General features: G+C 40.2%; 1 protein-coding gene across 2 annotated transcripts in view; it reads right to left on the bottom strand.

The window, feature by feature from the left end:
* The window catches only part of ppp1r37 (protein phosphatase 1, regulatory subunit 37), a 39,131-nt gene extending 23,179 nt beyond the window's left edge, over positions 1-15,952 (bottom strand). The window contains exons 1-2 of one of the 2 annotated variants that reach the window (XM_020624489.1): positions 15,631-15,950; positions 14,100-14,684 (exon numbers count right to left, since the gene is read on the bottom strand). In XM_020624489.1, the coding sequence (XP_020480145.1) occupies positions 14,100-14,664 (565 nt within the window). In that variant the 5' untranslated portion in view covers positions 14,665-14,684; positions 15,631-15,950. Of the gene's footprint in view, positions 1-14,099 lie in introns of both variants that reach the window. The other variant, XM_020624488.1, reaches the window with a different exon arrangement.
* Positions 15,953-16,886: the final 934 nt, after the last annotated feature.

Here is a 16,886-nt window from a genome sequence, read left to right as displayed (position 1 = left end):
AGACCTGCACACTGAGTTCAGGGAACGACAGGGAATTTACTCATGACATGTACCCTTTTCAAATGCAATAGTTCAATAGTTTTAAGTGTGCAACACATGATAAAGAGTTCTTATCAAACAGAGAATTTTTTTTGAGTGCAATAAGAAAAGCCTAGTATTTTGAATTTTATTTTGATTTTCTATTAAAATAAAGTCAGTAATGACATTTTTTGCTTTCTCTTTGTATCTGAAAAACTATCCAAAAGTATCGAAAGTGTCGAAATACATTTTGGTACCGGTACCAAAATGTTGGTATCGTGACAACACTAGATTACTCCCAGCGACTTTATCAAAGTCTGAGTGTGTGAGGGTAGTGACTGAATTCAGCACTACCCTTTGTGATGATTTACATCATTTTCAGTTTTATGGGAAGAAACAACCATGATTTTGTTTAATGTATTGTATTACAAACACAATAAAGTTTTCACCTTCTCAAAGTACAAAAAAGAAGAGTGTCTGAAGAGTTTTAACTCTTGCTGGGAAGTCTGCTACCTTTGTTTCTTTCAAACTTCATTTAATAAGTTGAGTAAACTCATTCAATCTGAAATACCTCAAGTCAGAACAACTCATGTTTATAAGTTCTAAAGTGGTGTGAAAATTAGACTTCCTAAGCTGAGTTAACTTGAAATGACTAACACTTACATATTTAACAAGAAAAGCTTAGTTGATTCCACTATATTCCCGTATCATGTTCTGCAGAGCACAAATCCTTTCTCCTAGAGATTAGACATTTAGAAACCAATATCACTTATACCTCCAACCAGTCTAGGAGCCTCTGACTACAATCACAGACATCAAAATCCACATGCAAGACCTAGACACCATTCAACCACAAGCCAAATGTTATTTTACTAAATCCAAATTAAGCAGACAGGTAATACATTTCCTTGGTTGCACTGCACCAACTCAAATTTGCCCTGACCATTCCTTCAGTGAAGAAAACCTGCTAGTCATGTTGCACAAAGGCAAGGGCTGCTGCGTTAAAACACCCTGAATTGAGATTTCAGGCATGAAGATAGAAGAGTGAAGGGAACCCATCCAGCTCTGCTCCGACTCAGTGAATCAGCTATATGACACAAGCAAGCAGAACGGCCTTTTTCTCCTCGTTATTGTTGTTGGCTGATAGCCACTGTGCAACAACACCACACAGAAAATCACTTGCTGTTGCCATCGCCGAGCCTGTGAGCAAAATAAAAAAAAGCTACAACAGCACATACAGCTTACTGACTCAGATAAACAGAGATAAATTAAGCACATGGTTAAAGCCGACATGAGGCGACGCAGCAGTTGGCCTACGCCACTGCTAGTTCTTACACATCGGCTTTTGTCTGGGCCAGTCGGTGGCATTTGAACACACTGCACAGATTGCAGCCAACGACTGACCAGCAGGTGTGTTCTACACCCGCGTGACAGAAATGACTCCCCCTATCGGCAGTTGGCAGCATCTGCATTCGCCATTCAGAATGGGAAAGAAGAAAAGCTAGAATGTGAAAATGTAAGCTATAAACAAAACACTTCTCGTTCAACACAGCTGCTTTTTTATAGTTGCTTCTAATCAAGAATATGTCTGATAAGATGTTATAAATGACACTGCCGTTCTCTGCCCTCGGTCTTTTGGTTGTGGAAGAAGAAATCAGGTCAAACAAGGAGAAACCGCATTCATTGATAATACATTGACAGGCTGAAGGGGATTTCCTGAACTGTTCTCTTCTTGTGCATGGATTCGCTAAGCTGAACAGCCAATCAGAGTGGTCTCTCTCATTGATCAACCCCAGTGGGCAGACCACAATTCAACATGTAGAATCGGCTGAAAAGCCGCCAACAGGGTCCAACTAGTGCCAACACAGAGAAGACGAGCACCGACTGTGGCAGACGGCCGACAGTCGGGTTGGTGTGTCACGGTCCTAAGAATGAGCATTTGGCCACTGTCCTGCTGGTGCTGATTTATCCCATTTGATATTACAATATAAAATATGTAAGGAACCACTGTGTTCTTCACTGCTGTAGTTCTACAGTTACAAGTTATGAGTGTTGCATGCCTTCTACAGTGCAGAGCCAGCTGGATTGGTACCTTGGGGCGAGGAAAAACTGCAGCTGACGAGGGAGGTATACATGCATAAATAATAAATCAATTTCTTATGCTGAGCAACTAGTAGGGCCACAACAAGTACAGACATACTCTGACAGGAGAGAGAGAGCCTTAGTTACAGTATGACAAAGCTTTCTAAAGAAAACATTTTAGTTACAGTTAGACAATGAATATGAGCAGATGTTCAATCAGATAAACCTGTTTCTTCACTTCCACACCTTAACTGTCTTGGAGCTATAGGGCACAAGGTGAGGTCAAGGCTTTCAGTGAAAAAATAACGTCATTTTACTTCAACAACAACAGGCAGATTTCAGAGCAGTGACTTCAAACGACACACCTGGGAATGAGCACTGGGATTTTGAGCAACACGTGAGTGGCAATAATTACTAGTCATTGTATTAATTCCACCACCGCACTGCTCTGCATGTTATGCTGTACTATACATGTCACACATTCACCTGACATGTAAAATCCTGCATTTATCACTTTGTCCTTTTTACAGCTTCCATACGTCTTTTTTTTCCCCCAATATTTTGCCCTCTGTGGACACCACCTTTCAGTCCAATGCAATTCAATACAACGTCCATTCTTTTTCTAAGCTGCTTAACCAGTTTCAGGTTCCAGTTTCAGAGGGCTGGCCTGGAACCTATCCCAGCACGCACTGGGCAAAGGGCAAGGTTCTCTCTATAGGTAGGTTACCAGTCTTTAGAGAAGCCAGTATAGCCCCCACGTTTCTGACATCAGATTACAGTGTTTCCACTACGACTTTTTTCTAGGCTATATATTTTATTATTTATTGCAATCTAGCAGTAATAAATAATTATTTTCCCCCAGGAGAGTCAAGACTATCCAGATCTACCATAATTTGATACGACGATAGCCTATCACTTTTATACCTTATATACATTTTATGACATTTCAAAACCTGATTACTTCATAAACATTAATTTCACAGACTAGCAAGTGTAGTAGCATCACTGGAAAGGGCTGGTCACACAGTTTGACATGCGATTCACAACGAGGCAATAAGTAACATTACTTTGTGAGATACGGAACCAAGAGTAAGAGGTACGAGATACCAACAAATTTGGACATACTGCTTCCAATAGGTTGCTAAGGATAAACTGTACAATCTATCTGACTTAACATTAAGTATTTCAATCTACTGTCCTCTCTCTTCTTTCTTTTACTCCTGTCTTTATCTCTCTCCCACTTGCTTTAACCAGGTGTTGCTTTGCATCTCCACTTCCTATATCTATCATTTCAAAATAAAAGCCCTATGCAGAGTCATGTAATTCGGATGTTATGATATATCATAACATTCTGAAGCAGAGGCAGCAATAATTTTGCAGTGGCGGGCTGACCATGAAAAATGTATATAGCGGAAACACCGGATTAGGAACGGCTGTACGGAAAGTTTTCTGCCACATCTTTCTCAAGTTTCCATTTTAGACATAACTATTTCTGTCACTGTTCATGTGTACAACTAAGTTCAGATTTATAACTATAATAACTTAAGCACAAAAAACTCTGTTTTGAAGATTTAACACATTTTCAGCTGGCAAGAAATTACAACAATCAAGCCACCAAAAGTCCATCAAAGTCCTACAGAGTTTGAGGGATAATGTTTTTGGCCAAAACACAAGGCCATGCCTGAACTTCACAGGCTGATATTCCACTTTGGTGATTCTTTGTTTCCCTAATGTTGACTTTGCTTCATGAAAACATCTATTTGATGTGTAAAACAGAGAAGAAATAATCAGGTCTGAAATAATTTCAAAAGGTTGTTTATTTTCAGTTAACTTCTACAGTCCTCCTAATTAAATCCTGCCACTTCCTCAAATCAACTTATCAAACTAATGTAACCCTGTGCCATAAATGTCTGATTTTCAATTAACACTGCCCAAGGAGCCTCTTGCCATTACAACTCATCAAAAATGAAGTCCCATTTATGAAGCAGCTAAAAATACAAGACTTCTCTTCTCCTCACTAGCTGCACAACATGAGAATATTTTTGCAGCCAGTGTCTCTACCACTGCCCACAAAAGGTCAGAACAAATTGACCCACTGAGTGCCCACAGTGGGAGTGTGGGCTTTAGTACCAGACTCAGTCTGTGCTAGTCTTAGTGGGACAGATGAGTGGTCTGGTGTGCGCATGCTCACCAAACTGTTGCCATCAACATGAGATAAATTCAGGAATTTGTTGCTCCATTATTTCCACTTTTTCAGAGCAGCTACCTTTAAGGTGAGATGATTTGGTATAAGTGTTCAATAAACAGACTCAGAAAATTAAACATGCATGTAGAGGATGCACACTAAATGCAGCATTTTCTAGTAGGTGTGCAATGGCTAAATTCAAAATTAGAAAGTAGGAATGTCAGGTTTGTGAACTAAGATGTGTGTGTGTGTGTGTGTGTGTGCGTGTGTTGGGAGGGCTTGGAGCTCTGCCACCTTCCCCCCCAGCTAGTCACACCTGGCCAGTTACTATGGAAACAGCTAGGCCATCTGATAGCTGATTTATATACTGTAGTTTCAAAATAAACCGGGCAACTCTGATGCCTGCCTTTCTCCATTCTATTAAGAACAGCTTTACACTGTGGACATTTTGAAAAACATTTGAAGGAACATGCAAGGGCCTTTACTGTGTTCTCATGACCTTTAGGGCCTGTATACACAAGATTCTTGTTTTCTAATGCACTGAAAAGAGCTGGCACCTCACCTACATACAACCTGCTGTCAAATGAAGGCAGTGAATAAATGTAGACAGCAATCATCTTAGCACAAAATCATCCAAAGGCAGTTTTTGCTTCATTTTTGAACAATAAATGATCATTTCAGAGATGTTGTTTACCGCACAGCATCAGTAGTACAGAGTAAAGTTCTCTGGATTGTTGAGAAGGCATTCAAGTGAAGTCTGACCCAATTTCAAGTCAAAGTCTGTGTATTCTCCTCAGATTGCCATATTTGTACCTTCATCACTCACTTTGTCTAGGTGAATGAAGAAAAAGTGCAAACACAGCCTACAGGTGCCAGGCTTTTTCCCTCACAAGGAGGAAACAAGCAAAGACAAGCGTCTGCATGTTTGCAGAGGAAGAGGCGAGACTCTGTTTACAGAGGCAAACAACTGGGAGACCTGGCAGCAATATAGAATTCCACTGAACATGTTTGACTTGCACAATTCCTAATTTTGAACGAGTGTACAGATTCTGGTTTCACTAGTTAACTGTGATGCAGCATGGTCTGCATGTCAAAAGCTTAAAAGTACATTAAGTAAGATTTTATACAGTCTGATAAATCAAGTGAAAGTGAAGAAGCAGTAGTTATTTTTTCTCCACCATCCTACTCCTCAACATCTCCATGATACTCTGACACTTACAGCCTTTGTTATTATTCTAGCTGCTCTACCCTGTGTTTTCAAAATACAGTTTGTAAATTATTTTCGCCTCTCACTTTGTGAAGGTTATAGGAAGTGTTTTCCAAACCACAAGTAGTCATTTCAAACAACTAACCATTGAGGAGCTCTTGCCTGCTAAAAGTCTCAAACAGTGCCTGCTTGACTGAAGAGGTCACGTTCAATTGCGCAGAGAAAGTGGGACAAAGAAAGAGCAAAAACATCCTTTACATTTTACAAAACTGGAGTCAACACTGGTGGGACAAAAAAAAAAAAGGTTGTTTCTATGGTCTCTAACGTTTGATGTAATAGTGCATCTTAAACCTCTATGTAGCTGATGAAACAGTTACTGTCATTTTGTCAGACAAAGATCCATGAAATTCTGATTTAGTCATCCAGCTGTTTGTCCCATTCCGTAGCAGAAGTTGCTTTGGCGTATGCTTTCACTGTGTGCCAACCAAAGCCAACAAAGAGGAGGAGATTTAGCCACTTTCATAGTCAGCCGGGTTGGAAACACATTTCATTTTCACATATAAAAAGCAGTTTCACATTTAGCTGGCTTACTGTGGACCAAGTCTAAATCAGAACATGAAAATCACTTAAAATGTGAAGTGACAGGGTTTTCTCATGACAGATGTATGAAATAACGTGCCAAGACTTTAGGCAAACTTTCAGAGATGGGTGCGAGTGTGCTGGGGGTGGAACATAGGAGTGCTGCCAGCTCCTACTTAACAACCAAGTGCCAGCGTTCAAAGTATGCCCCCTCTCCCAGTCTCCTGTCCTGTTCTGTGGATTTTCACATGGTGGTGCTGTAGATGGTGACAACAGCGTCATTCACACATGACAGCTGGCTGCCTGCTCGTCAGAGGTGTGGCACAATCTGTGGCACTGCTGTTATGCGCTTCTACCAGTCTAGATGACAAGACAGTGACAGTAGGTAAACACACAGTTAAAGATAAAGGCCCACATTTTAGAAGGGATCTGCTTTCTGCTTAAAACAGATGGCCCCAAAGGTTTAAACTGTCAGCTAAACACATTTACAAAATCACCCTGTACCAGCACAGGCCTGCACATGGGCAGAGAATCAAAAGTAAACAAAGTAAAGATAATGGCTTCTAATGGTGTGGCTCAAGAAATGGCACGACTTTGCAGAAATACTGGAATCAATTCCAAGTAGCTACATGCAGATCAATAATTAACAGACAGCACTCAGGGTAGACTGAAGCAGAATCTGAAAAAGTGCCGCACCTGCAACCCACAGGCTTCCAATGAAAAACACTCATCCCGCACAATATCGTAAATGTCACGTCACCGCACTCATACAACACAGACGTCCAATGTTTTAGATTTTTTTTGCACATTACCACAAACATAGCAACAGTAAATCATATCACAGCATGTCTATGTTGTCGGTATGATGAACTATGATGAGAGAAAAAAAAAAAAAAAAAAAAAAAAAAAAAAAAAAAAGGAGCAGCCATTTTAAACTCCCACATGAAGCCAGGCCTATGTCTGAGAGAGCAAGGCTGCTGAACTGGTATGTAGTGCCTGTAGAACAGTTGCCCCTCAATCATTAGTATTACAAGCACAGTGTGTAAAGAGGCACTTATACTGGTTTAGAGGTAAAATAGGGCTTCACATTTCTGCAAGTCTGTGTTCTGCTTGTTCAAAAGCCGTTTGATAAACTGCTGATACAGTCTCCGTTAGTGGCTGATTGTTGCACTGTGGAGTGTTCCTTCTTACTGTCTGTTTTATCTTTGCTATGTGTGTGTGTGAGAGGAGCACACCCCATCCCTCCTCCAAACAGAGACCCAGTACAGAGAAAATACAGTGGAAAAACAAAGCAGGACGATCTGCGTTAACCCGGGAGCTTATGCAGGGCAAAGTACTGGGTATAGCATTCATTAGGTTCCAACAGTGGAAACGCAGCAAAAGTACTAGACAGACACTGGGACAGGATGAAAAGTCATCCTTAGACACCAACCACACTGAGACTGGCATGTTCTCTTATCTATTCTACAAATTACTCTTAAGTTCCTGCACTGTTGGTAAAAGTTGCTATGACTGAAGGTTTTCTGTGCAGATATAATTAAGGTTAAAGGGCAGGGTTTATCACAACACAAACACCAACAGATGTAAACTTCTTTCCAAAAATTTTCAAGACAAAGAAAAGGTGCATGTGCAGACAGAGAGGAAGAAATGAATAATAGATGAATGTACAAACTAGAGCTATCCCAGAGGGCTTATAGTGTCATCAGGTATTATCGTATCACATAATCAGCATCAGTGAGCACTGTTGACTGGAATGAAGACCTGTCATAGAAAACACCAGTTTAGAGACAGTGTCATTGTTAAACTTTATCTAGCAGACGCCAATGTTTATAATAGTTTGCAACACCTGAGCTGGCAGTGTGGCTGTTTGACAGCTGAACACATGCTGGTGCCCAGTCAGGAGTAAAGAGACATACCAATCAAGTTTTACTTGGTAATTGCCTCGAGTAATGTCAGTAATTCAAACTATGTATGAATGTAAAATATTTTTCATACATACCTCAATAGCGCTGCCCCCTAAACTTTACTGTAATTTTCATTTACTTTATAAAACCATAACAAAGCCAACCAGAATTACTGCTTTGCGGTTGTATGACTCTGCCAACCAGTCAAATTCACAGGTGTGGGACAGAAGTGAGATCAGTTACCTCGACCTTTGACCACCAAAATGTAATCAGTTCATCTTTGAGTCCAAGTGGACAAGCACCAAATTTGGGGAGAATTTGCTCAAGGTGTTCCTGACATATCGTGCCAAGAAGGATTGGATGAATGGACGGATAACCCAAAAAACATAGTGCCTCCAGCGGCAGCTATTGCCAGCATGGATGTGTAAAAACTGTACAATCCTTGTATATATTGAACAAATAAAGGTCTTTTCAGACTGTAGGTGAATGTTTCGTATGTTTTTTTTCTTCACATCAATAATAATTTTCAAACCAATATTCTGTCAATGAACCCATGAACATCAACTATGGCATATCGCTGAGCAAAAAGTGGCATTTATCTTTTTTGCCCCAAGGTCCATTTTTTTCAACTTTTCGCTGGCAACAGGGACACGTATTATCGGTATGAGTGGTACATTGTTAAATTCCATGAGTATACTTTCCCTCGATCGGGTTTGCAAGTGCTGTAAAATGAGGTGTTAACTTAAATGGCATTAATTGGCATTATCAGCTGTCATCTGATTTTAACTCAGCTGATTTTAAACTCATATTTGCAGTGTAGGTTGAAAAAGCCTCTTGGAAAACTTACATGTAAAAGACATGTCAGTCAGTACTTATGGCTCATTCATAAAATACGTTGTGCTTTGGTCACAGGACGTAACAAATGTTAATGGTGTTTTTCTCTACTGGAAATCCAGTCTGTCTCTGGCACAAACTGAGCTAAGGTTTTCAAAGCCTCTGCCCATCCTCTACAGTGAAAGCTTTGCTCACAAGTTTGTAACTTGGTCCACAGCCACAACACATACCATTTTATGGGCCACAGAGCCTCTAATAACCTGGTGCCAAGTGGACCTGGTGATGAAATAGAGCTGCAGTTAGGCCAACGACTGTGGTCACTTGCAGGACAAACAATTATTAATGTGACAGTGCTCAACAATTACATTTGTTTTTAGGAGCACTCGTGACACTAAATGAAAAAATGTCGAAGAAAATTTAGGAGCACAGTTTTTTGTTTTTAAAGAAATAGCATTAATACTGCTGTCTCAGTCATTTTAACAATAAAATAGGTACAAACACATGAACAGTGAATACTCATGAACAGAGCGCAACTGAACTAAGTAGTGGAGGGAGCCAGAACTGAGGGACACATAGCCCCAGGCAGGACAGTCCTGAATGCATCTCCCAGAAACTGTCAGGAGACAGCTGTGTGCTATACCTTAATGGAGACAGGCAAACAAAGTGGTTGCCCATATGCAAAACCAACTACTTAGCCACCACCCATAAAGTCTTTTCTCTTGTAAAAATAGATCACAACATTTGAAAACACTTCAAATAAAGCACAAATCTCACCTTCACGTGGCCCATCTCCCGGCTGGGGAGACAGCCGCATCTAAAACAGTTAGTTATTAACCATTAGCCTAACATGCTCACTATGGTTAAAACAGGATGGTGGATGGAGACTGCTAGTAACACTGAACTTACTGCTTCTCTACAAGTTTATGCTCGTTTAGCAGCTGTTTCGATAAATTACATACACTAACTGGCTTCTTTGGAAGTTTTTACTTCAAGTACAGTAATGAGCATAGGTGTTGTCACTGTGAGTAATACTTCACTTCACCTGACTCTCTTCCTCTCCTCTGAGCCTGCTCAGCTACTATCTGCTCTGTGTGTAGAGAAGCTGAGCCCCACCTTTTGTCACTAACCACGAATGTGACAGAGAAGCCGCTCCATAAACACTAAAACCTTATCTTCTGATCCACTACTGTCATTCATTGGCCTTTTCGAGTATTGATACAATACTCCCGGCCCTTACAAACCGAGAACTCAGGTAACTCAGAGTCAGTCATACTTGTGCACCCAAAAAAAATTGTTCCCACTCACACACTCTGACATTTATTCACATTTGTGAGTGAAATTCTCACATTGTCAAGTCCTGTGTGGGGGGGTTATGTGCACTGCAAGTAGTAGGCTTTAAATTATTCACACAAATAGTTGCATTACAATAAAGTTGTAGCACTGTATAGTATGGTTGCTGTGTAACCGTGCTATATGGGGGTGGGGGAGATTTCACAGAATTTACTACTTCACTTAATGCTACTGAAAATACCATGCCATTGGTATTTGTAAGAACCACTGCTGGTCTATATTTTCTGGTTAATTCTGGCCTCACACATTTTATGCCAGCTGATACCACAAAGTGGACGGCATCAGTTCTTGAAAAATGAGACTGCAAGGAAGAAATGGAAATATGACACCCCAGCTGAACTCCGTCCTGACCCCCAGGTGTGTATTTTGAATGGCAGCTTTTTAGACTCAGTGAAGTTCACCCATATTCAGAGGCTCATTTTGATGACAGATGAAGAGTCTGGATGGCTCATGGACCTATTGAAGGACAGTGCCTTGAGGTGGAGATTTAGATAGATTTCATTTCTCAGACTGCACCTCAGACACAAACACACACTCAGACAGCCTGTCCCATGTATAAGCATGCCCTAAAGACAGATGGCAGAAACAGAACTCAGAAAAGATGTCCAGGTGAATGTTAAAGGCTAAGGATGTTGACCACTGACATTCTAACAAGGTTGTCATTTTGAAAAAAATGGCACTAGAAAAAGGAGCAATGATTTATTAAATCTGGAGTATACAGTAATTATCAGACTACTGATTATGAATACAAGTTATGTTAATTATTTCAATTGGATAACTATATATTTTTCAAGCTTATTAACATTTAGTTTGTAAGTGCTGTCAGCTTTAGATATAGCCAATTTAAATGCCACAGCTGCCAATACAAACCTATGCATTTAAACTAACTGGGAGCAAATGGAGTCTTCACAGCATTAAACTCCAAGGATGATTAGATTTTTTTTCATAATATACTGAATGGTAGAAAATTCCCAGTCTCAGTACTGGGACACTGTTGACAATAAACACAGTGAAAGGCTTGTATGAATTGTTGTGGCCAGTGATTCAAAGTTCTAGAATCAGCCTAACACCAAAAAAAATAAGAACCAGGGATGAAGGCATGTATCGACTCCTTCAAAAGGTTTGGAAACACTTTCCCATTCAAAGTTTAATGGGAAAGTGTGTCCAAACATTTGACTGGTAGTGTAGGAAAATGATATACAAAATTACTTCAGTCTGATCTCATTACAACCATATTTGGAGTGAAATGAACAAATTGTATCAAATTTCGAGAGTTCGGGTTTTTAGTTTAATTCCTTGTATTTGGTTGACCCGCTGGACTAAACATTGCTCTAACAGTTTACACTGTTATCTTCACCTACATTACAACAAGAACATTCTGTGTCATGATCAGTTTCAATGCCACCAACTATACCTCTGTATCAACTGCACAATCAGTTGGACCTTTGGAAGTTAAATAAAAATGTTATAAATGTGATGTGAGCCCACACTACAGTCATCAAGATATACTGCATTTCCCAGTGTTTCATAAGGTCCCAGAAATCTTGGCTAACTGGGTTGGACTTTGCCCTCGTGGAGCATGGCTAAAGATATTTCATATCCAATTTATCAGACTTGCTGCTTGGCATGTGCACTGTAAAGGCACTGTTAACCCATGCAGTTTGTACAAGGTTAAGTGGCAAGTGGTTAAGGGGGTGGATGTTATAACCATGTAAATTATTTTAAGTGGGTTGAATTTAATTTAGTTACATGTGGCTAAACATGGCAGGATTAACAGTGGCTGCTGATTGCTGCTATTGTACTTTTTTTCTGCTTCCCCCTCCCACACCTGGACATCTCACATCACTGATCCTTGCCTTGGCCCAGCCTACATTTTTGGGTTTATAGACTACAATGAGGTTAAAGTAACCACCTACTAAACTAACATCACTGGCTTAGGTGGAAATAGCTATTCATTTGCACCTTATAAAGCTCTTTGTCTGTGATGTCGAAAGACTTTGAAAAGTCCAGGGAAAACCAGCATGAGTGTGTCTAACATTCTATATGTTTAGGTCTGCCTTGAACACCAAGGAACAAACATTTGTACTGTTTTGATTTATTCTTTGTATTTCCATTGGGGATCTTCTTTTTCTTGTCATTACTGGCTGCTACCTCTAGCTGTTAAAAATAACAACACATTTGGTGTTTGCAAGCGGAAACGATGTACGTGCTTATCTGCATATAGAGCAGAGCAGGGCAGGTCAGATTCGATCACTCAGGACACATTTGGGTACACATTTTAATGCCAGGTGAGACCACAGGCTCTCTTAACTGGCCACTTGTGTTCGGGTTTCCCAGGACGAATGTTAATGCCAGTTCAGAACAGGGCCTTAGAATAGAAGGATGGCAGAATATTCAGAATTAACAAATATCTGGCATCTTCCCAGACTAGAGTTACCTGTGTAACTGAAAATATCTTGACTGCTATCGCAGTATTGTGTGCAATGATGTCTATTGTCCACACCAGATGAAGGCACATGTGAGTCACTTTCCGATCACATAAGACTTTCCAGCCCCCCCTTTTGCTTGATTCTAGTCATTATACATGCATACTAACCTAAATCTTAGGGATGGGGGTGATACGACTTTTTCTTGATATGATTTGATGCACAATATGGTGTGTACGATTTGATTCAAAAATGATAAAATTAAAAATTCTATGACAACAATGTTTGATTAGCTGTGGAATACATGCACTTTAACCCCCCCCCCCCCTTTTTCTGGCACTGATTTGATTATGTAAAGAACAACCAGATATATTGACTTAACTTCGGTTCATCTTATTTATTTAAGAAAATGAAGTTACTGGTGTATGGAGAGCACACAATATCGCTAGACAAAATGATATATATAGTGACGATTTTGTATCATGATTTATTGTCCCATTCCTACTAAATATATATACTAGTCCAGATATAAAAATAAATGTATTACTTATTTCTGTGTTATTTGATTGGGACTGGCAGAAACTGCTAATGATTTTGCACATACATTACATTCATGCACACTAATTTAGAGCAATGTAATGTAAATTGCTTTCAAACTTTGATTTATTTATACACATATAATGTCTCTAATAATCTCTATCATGTTCCTATTTAACGGCCTGGTCTAGTTTTTGTGCTGCTGAATCTACCTGCTGTGGACCAAAACTGTTTTTTCCTATCTTAAATATATGTCATTTACTGTAAAGGATATGCATATTATTACCTGGAAGATTAAATTTATAGGTGACTTTAAAGATTTAGATCCTTATATCAAAAACAATAAAGGCAGCGCCATATCCTGCATGAGCTTCCTTAAGACATGTTTTCATTGAACAAACAGGAACATGCGGTAGTAACATGGCACACCTCAAGGAGTGGTGGGATTCACTCACAATAACTGTATACAGCCCAGGCCTGGGATGATATTTACGTAGACTGAAACGTGTTCTTTGGCTGTTGGGTAAAACACAGACTAAGCTCTCATGTTATTCATTTAACCATTTAAAGTAACACCTGAACTTCTGTTTGAAAAAGGGGCGAGGGCACAGGTGCTGCCCGAGGACTAAAGAGAGTGTAGCGTGGTCTTGCACAGTATGACGAGCTTTGAAGAGACACATAAGCACATTCCTCTCAAACACCTGCACACCAACACGCCTCACATATATCAGTGTCAACATGCAACCACCAATCCCGTTTTTACCAACTATGTGTGAAATTTGGACTATGGTATGACACATTTTAAATTCACTCTGAGCAGATATGGAGCTTGAGAAAAAGTCTGTCAAAAGTCATATGAGAATAAATTCCGGCAAACAAAACTGAAATGACAAGTTTATGCAGGCACAATAAACAAGTGGAATAAATAGAAAGTCATTCACACATACAGACATGCAGAAACAAACAGACAATATTACCGTGTCTCCAGGGGTCTTTGGGCTCCACTGCTCCAGAGACAATATCCGCATCTGAAGGAAAGGTCACCCTTTTGCTACTTGGTTTGTGTTTATTATCCCCCGCCTCCACTGAGGGGTACAGACCAGTCTGGTCTGTGGCAGAAGCCTCTGTGATGCTTGTGTGGCTTGTATCTGACAAGCTCTCTGCTGTGCTGCCAGCTGGGACATCCTGAGATGTGGAGTCTAAACTATTGTCTGAGAGTGATATAACATTTGTCAGTTCAGCCTCCAACACCCCACTCTCATCCAGACTCAGATCGACACCTGCGTCCATGTCCCCACCACCATCGACTTCATCCACTACAAACTTTGCAGGAACAGTGTTTTTATCTTCCTTCATTTTCTCCACTCTAATATTGTCCATGTGCTGCTCATCATTAGAAAAGATTACATCAGTGGGGTTTGCTAATGCTGGGGTGTCCTGGGGACTACGGTTTCTGTTTCCATTGACCTCATCAATCTCCAGTGTGTCTTGTGCCCGGTGGTTAGCCTCTTCAGCCTGAAGGTTGTCAGTGAGCTGAGGCATCACATATGTTTCGGAGGCCTCTGTAGGAACAATGTTTTGTTTCTCAGTGTTACTGTCTGACATCAGTTCAGAGATCCAAGGGGTGACCCCTTCTGTGTTGTTGGTAGTGTGGTGTGCATCATCCACACTGCTTTTTGCCTTAACATTGCACAAATCTAGACGCTGCTCTTGGATATTCATGTTTTCATTTCCAATGAAACTCAATTTTTAACTGTGCCAGACAGCCTAGATATTAGGTTAAACAGTAACTAGAAACCAACTGACATCAATAAGCCTGTCTCTGACCTCTGTTTCACAACAATATACACAGATATGCACCTATTCTGGTAACTTGATTAATCAAATGCTATTGCAATCAGTGCAATCAGACATTTATAACTATATTTTGACTGGTTTGTTGTAATCTAAATGATAGTTTCCACAAATCCTAAATCACAGGTCACTTATGAACATCCTTTAAAATGATATAATTAAAGTGCAATTTCACACATACAAGAAATTTACGTTCCCCATGTGGAAAAAAACAGATACAGTTTCAGTCATTGTTTATATATCAAACTATGTAAGTTTGCTCAACTATTAGCCAGGCAGGCAACCGCTATTTAATAATTTCTGCCAACCGTGTCCTATGCTTTTAGTAGACGACAAGCTCCCTGGTCGTCAGCACAATACCAGCAGCATGCAAAAGGACCAGGACAGTCAAATGGAATTAACAAGTCACTCAGGGTGCCTCCATTACGCTAGCAATGTGAGTTTACTGCCTGACACCAAACCAATTCATTTGCTGAATCGGGGCGAGCTAACGTTAGCTAGCTTGTTAAAGTTGTTATCCAACAATGACATCCAGGGCCGTAAACGGTCGCATGGCTGCTTCTTTAAGTGACCCCGCCTGTTTAACCCCGCCAAAGTCCATTTTTCTGTGTCAAGAAAAATATTTTCCGAATGTAACGTTAGCTCTCTTCTCACCCTCTGTAGTGCTGAAACTCGGCTCGCATCACAACCATCGACCAGCGGTAGCCAGAAAAAAAAACAGGCGTCACACTCCGAGCAACGAGCATGTTTCATCGGCTAATGTTACCATGTGGGAACCGTCCCGAAGCTACACTTGTTATAACTATTATCAGATTTTAATAAAGGTAGTCCGGCCACTTAGGTGTTCGGTCTCTTGCTATCCGGGGAAAGTCAGTTGAAGCGGTCTTTTCCAGCGCTACCACTCGCTAGCTTGTTGAAGTCCAACAACTGTTTGTTGTTCACACGTCGTACGTCAGCACGTCGTTACCCAAAGGGGTACGTTTAGCAGACGCAACGTTACCGGGGGCGGCAACCATAAACGGGGAAGTGACTTCACAGGTTTAAAGGAATATTTAGGTCACAGCATAGTTAATTAGCAAAGATGGTGTTGCTTACTTTGATTGAATCCTTGAACTTTCTCACGCATAAATCAGAAATAGTTTGCCTTTCACAAGAGTTTTTCCCCCATTCAAGTTATTTAAGCAGTAAAAAAAACGGTCTGAAACACCCTAATCATACTACCAAACATGGAAATGGTACTGGAATTTTGCATTTCTATAGGCTACAATCTCTTTTTTTCTTGATTGACATTGTATATTTGTGGCTACATTGTTTCACTCAAATTTTGCAAGAAAATTAGTGCTCGCTTTAGAAGAGTGTTTGAAATTCTGTTAGCCTTAATGCCCCAATCAACCATCTGTGTTATATTTTCAGTAGCAAACATGTTGGCTGGAGGGGGGTTCAAACCCATTGTTCCAGAACAGCTATAATTTTGAAATTTGTGCACTACATACATACATACATACAGGTGGTGCATCTTTTAGGCCAGTTAGACCTAGCTTTTATTTCACACAAATCTGAAGTTTGGACTTCTGACTCACTTCTCTGCAAAGCTGAATATCTTGAATTTGTTGGAATCAACTCGTAAGGATTGGGCTGTAGGACCCATTTATGGACAAGTCAACTTTGACCTTTGTTACAAATAGCCAAAGATAGAAACTTGTCCTCAGGACAGTTCAGGTACTTTCAGCAGCAAAGTCACAGCCCATCAGTTCCATATGCAGCTCAAAATGCCAATTATAAAAGCACAGCTGTGTTAAAGTGGCTTATACAAACAGGAGTTTTGGCTATACTCATTCTTGCATACTTTTGAGTTTTATACCTCTCAGATTAAAAACTTGCTGTAATTGAGGTCTCTGATCCTGACAACA

Source organism: Monopterus albus, unplaced genomic scaffold (genome assembly GCF_001952655.1).
Source record: "Monopterus albus unplaced genomic scaffold, M_albus_1.0 scaffold328.1, whole genome shotgun sequence".
Lineage (NCBI taxonomy): Eukaryota > Metazoa > Chordata > Actinopteri > Synbranchiformes > Synbranchidae > Monopterus > Monopterus albus.
The sequence above is the reverse complement of the archived record's forward strand: the minus strand, read 5'-3'. Positions and strand labels throughout refer to the sequence as shown.